We start from the raw sequence: 4533 nt of genomic DNA, 5'->3' as shown, positions 1-4533 counted from the left end.
TTTTTCCACATGTTTCACACATATAGGGCTTCTCACCAGTGTGGGTCCTTGTATGAATCGTTAACTGACTTTTTAAAGTAAAACTTTTATCACAGGTTTTGCATGTGTAGGGCTTCTCACCAGTGTGAAATCTTACGTGGGTCACTAACTGATTATGCTGTGTAAAACTTTTACCACATATTTTGCACATATGGGGCTTCTCACCAGTGTGGATTCTAATGTGGTAAATTAAATTGCTCTGTCTAGCAAAGCGTTTACCGCAGAACTTACAGGAATGTGGCCTCTGACCTGTGTGGGTTCTGGTATGAACTATAAGGTCCCAACTTCTCACAAACAATTTACCACAATCCTTACAAGAAAAGGGCTTCTCACCAGTGTGGATTCGTCTATGCTCCGTCATTTGATGATTACGCCTAAAGCCTTTTCCACAAACATCACATTTTACAGGTTTTCCATCCGCATTAGGCTCAAACCGACTTCCTGAAACAGAAAAGTTTATCACATCCTTACTTTGGCTTCTGTCAGGATGGTTCTTGGGGTTCAGTTTTCTGCCTATGGATGTTCCTGCATCTTCCCGGTCTTGGTTCTCAGTATGAGGAAAGTTCTGTGAAGGGAGCTGGTCCCAGTTTTGTTCTGGCTGCCAGTGGACTTTATCCTCAAAGTCAACTGTCACCATGAAGGTCTCAGCCTCCAGCTTCAAAACGTGATTCTCCTCATCCCGAGTGATACCAAGTTCCTCTTGTTCCTCTTTCATATGTGGAGGTTCTGGTTCTTCTTGTTCCTTTTTCATCAGTAGAGATTCTGATTCCTCTCGTTCCTTTTTCATCTGTACAAGTTCAATTTTTTCCATTCGTGATTCTGGTTCCTTTACGAATGTGTCTGGTTCTTCCTCTTGGGGTTTAGGTTCCTCCTGTTCTGCTTTCAGCCGTGAAGATTCTGTTTTTTTCACTTGAGATTCTGGTTCTAAACTTGGATGGTCAGGTTCCTCTTGTTCCTCTTTAATCTGTGAATGTTCCGTTTTCTCCAGGCCTTCTATTTTCTGCAGTTGTGGATTTCTCAGGGAACCAGGGTTCTGCTCCTGGTTCCTGAGCTTCTGCTCAGTGAGAAGCTCCTCCTCCTCCTTCCAGACATATTGCCATGGGATTTCTGGACAAACAGAAAAAGAAAATATTTTCAGTGGACATAGAAATTACCCGAGTACCTTTCCACTGCTTTTTTTTACTTTCACATGCTTCACATGTAAGATTCTTAATGCATTATTTGTCTAAAAAATAATGTTCGTTACATCAATCATTTTAATCTGATCTGCAACTTCATCAAAGTCAGCAGAGAAGTACGGTGGGTTTTTTTTTTGGTCAATGTACCATCATGGTTTGGTGCCAGAGAGCCTACAAATGTTGACAGAAAAATTTGACTGATTATAGTCTATTCCCAAAATAATCATCACCATTTTTTGTGTTCTATACACTTTGAGTTTGATGAGACCTTGAATGGAGGCTGTAAATTGGCAACAAGATGATTTTGGTGAACCATCAGACAGGGAAGCAGTACTTGACCTACTGCGTGTATAGTGGAGGTTAAATGTTGTTGACCTGAACCAGTGATGTTGCGCAATGGAAAGAACAGAGAAGACCTTCCAAATTTACCAGCCCACCTTCAATGGAGGAATCTGTGTCAGGGGTCTTTGGGGTTGGTTCTTCCATACCTACATCTAAGGATTACGAGGTAGCTTTTGTACTGGAAGATATTTGCCCTGCACTCCTCAAAGTTCTGGATGTTGCTGGGCTGTCTTGGTTGACATGCTTTTGCAACATACCAAGGACATTAAGAGTAAAGCAACTAGACTGGCAGGCCGAGTTGGTCATCCCCTTATTTAAAAAGATGTGTTCCAATTACAGAGGAATCACTGTACTTAGCCTCCCCAAAGTCTATTTTATGGGTACTGGAGAAGACAGCTCGGTCAATGGTGGAACCTTAGTTTCAGGTGGAATGATGCAATTTCCATACCAGATCTGAAACATTGGACCAGCTCTTTATGTATTAACCTTTATTTAACTAGGACAATCTTATTGAGATCGCAAATCTCTTTTGCAAGGGAGTTCCGGGCCTGAAGGCAGCCCAACAGACATGTTTTTGGACAGTGGGAGGAAAGACAAAACATTCAAATGGACAAGAGTGTAGCTGACGGGTTAGCTCCTCAGTAGTGTAAGACACCGAGGTCTGCTCCATCTTTTTAGAGTTAAAAACATGAGTAAAATGAGCAGCAGTGGAGCAATTAAAAGCCCGGCCGTGCTGAGCAGGAGCCCATGGTTTAGATGAGCGACAGAGGGAGGAGAAAACAAACAAAACAGGCATGTGGTCTGAAAACACGGCGTCACCGATTTCAAGATTACAAACAGAAACATCATGTGATAACACCAGGTCTAATGTGTGTCCATGTTCCTGGCTGGGACCATTTACCTGCCGAGTTAAATTACAAGAGTCCAATAAATGTCAAAAGTCCTTCACTAGGCTTCTCATGGCAACAAACATGAATATTAAAATCCATAATAATTAAAATCTGGTCATATTTTGGTGTGAGTGATTGCAGATTAAGCCATTACTATGCTGTTCACCAATGTTCCATCTAAGCTGCGCGTGTGCAATCACGCACTGCTCGCACATTCTCTGTGCACAAGAAGAGCGCAGCACCACCTTTCTAAAATGCGTTCAGAGTGGAGGAGAAAACTCCCCCCGCCCCGGTCAAACAGACCCATGTCACGTGATTTGTCTAGTGAAAACTGAAGTTTACGAAGAGGTAAAAAATTCAACCAATGAAATTACAGACAAGCTTTCATTCCAGCCAATCAGCGTCTTGTGGAGTTCCAGCACTACGTGTGAAAGAGATAAGTAGCTACAAGCAACCTTGTGTTGCGAGTGCTTTTCCAAGCTTTATACTGCGTATTTCATCGCATACCAAGGAATATTTGACGTTGTGGATTTATCACAGAAGTTTACGGTCGTACGACGTCAAACAAAGGCGGTAAGTAAGCTAATCCCATGACTTGTAGCCGTTTTTAATTATGCTAAGTGTTAGCAAACAGTAGTGCTCGGTGGTCATCTGGATGGTCAAAGGAAAAGTTTACAAGACAGTGGTGAGACCAGCTGATCCGGAGACAGTGGCATTGACAAAAAAGACCTGAGAAAGAACCGGAAGTGGCAGAAATGAAGATGTTGAGGTTCTCATTAGGAATAAGAGCTGATAGAGATCTGTATTCTACCAGATAACCACTTTAATGCTGTGTCTGATGTAAAATCAGAGTTGTCAAAGTTAACCATAACGGTTTTTTTTTTGGTTGAAAACTGTATAAATGGTGTTAAAGTCTATTTTCTTCGAGAGCTAACTAGCGAAGCTACAAGCTAACTACAGCCGGGTTGCCGTATTCGAACGCACGAGCAAAACGCTGCGTTCATCAAAAGTTCAAGTAAGTGTTGGTCAGCTTGAGAGTGCATTTGTGCTGAATAAAAAGGGTTAAACCTGCTCTCTGATCTGTAAAAGAACCACGTGTTGTGATTTAAAGTTCCAGTTTTTAAAATAAATGCTGGCAAAATGACACCCTATGCTTTTTTTTTTTTCATTCCTTGTTGCAAGTTTTATACCAAAACATATGATATATATTGTTACCACCACCCATCACAATAGAGGACGGGATATTAATTTTATGCCATATCACACATTCCTATCAGGAATGAGATCATCAGAGGTACAGCACAGTTGAACAACTGGGAGACACAGTTAGAGAGGACACACTGAGATGGTCTGGACATGTCCAGAGGAGGGACAGAGGTTTGGACAGGTCCAGAGGAGGGACAGTGGTTTGGACAGGTCCAGAGGAGGGACAGTGGTTTGGACATGTCCAGAGGAGGGACAGTGGTTTGGACATGTCCAAAGGAGGGACAGTGGTTTGGACATGTCCAGAGGAGGGACAGTGGGTATATTGGTAGAAGGATGTTAGAAATGTAGCTGCAGGAAAAAGACAAAGAGGAGATAGATGGATGCAGTTAGAGAGGACATGGAGGTAGTTGGAGTGAGGACAGAGGACACAGAGGACAGAGTGAGGACAGAGGACACAGAGGACAGAGTGAGGACAGAGGACACAGAGGGATGCTCAGATGCTGAGGGAGCTTGTGTGTTTGCTCAGACACATGAAAAAATTAGAGGGAACATTGTTGTTTACAAGTTTTGATCACGTAGACGACACTTAATGAGACATTGAGTTAACATTTATAAATTAATGTTTGGAACAAAATGACTTCTATAAACCGTGCCGAGTATGAAAACCTGGAAAACTGTTTGGTTTGACACAATAAAACGTTTTCTTCAACATTTTATGAAAACCTACATATTTACATTTCAAGCTTATAAAGTTAAGCATAGTGATTAATCAAATTAAATTTTTAATAGATTGACAGCCCAAAACTCTACCTATCTATCTATCTATCTATCTGTCTGTCTGTCTGTCTGTCTGTCTGTCTGTCTGTCTGTCTGTCTGT

At 41.8% G+C, this 4533-nt stretch overlaps 2 protein-coding genes across 2 annotated transcripts in view; both read right to left on the bottom strand.

The window, feature by feature from the left end:
- Window positions 1-409, bottom strand: part of LOC119430458 (zinc finger protein 208) — a 16939-nt gene extending 16530 nt beyond the window's left edge. The window contains exon 1 of the mRNA XM_037697870.1: window positions 1-409. Within this exon, the coding sequence (XP_037553798.1) occupies window positions 1-400 (400 nt within the window). The 5' untranslated portion in view covers window positions 401-409.
- Window positions 410-1674: 1265 nt separating this feature from the next.
- The window catches only part of LOC119430370 (zinc finger protein 665), a 28488-nt gene continuing 25629 nt past the window's right edge, over window positions 1675-4533 (bottom strand). Inside the window, exon 5 of the mRNA XM_037697775.1 lies at window positions 1675-1802. Coding sequence (XP_037553703.1) covers window positions 1675-1802 — 128 coding nt within the window. The remainder of the gene's footprint in view (window positions 1803-4533) is intronic.

The sequence above is a fragment of the Nematolebias whitei genome, chromosome 3 (assembly GCF_014905685.2).
Source record: "Nematolebias whitei isolate Nwh7 chromosome 3, NemWhi1, whole genome shotgun sequence".
Taxonomy (NCBI): Eukaryota; Metazoa; Chordata; class Actinopteri; order Cyprinodontiformes; family Rivulidae; genus Nematolebias; species Nematolebias whitei.
This window is presented reverse-complemented; position numbering and strand designations above follow the sequence as displayed.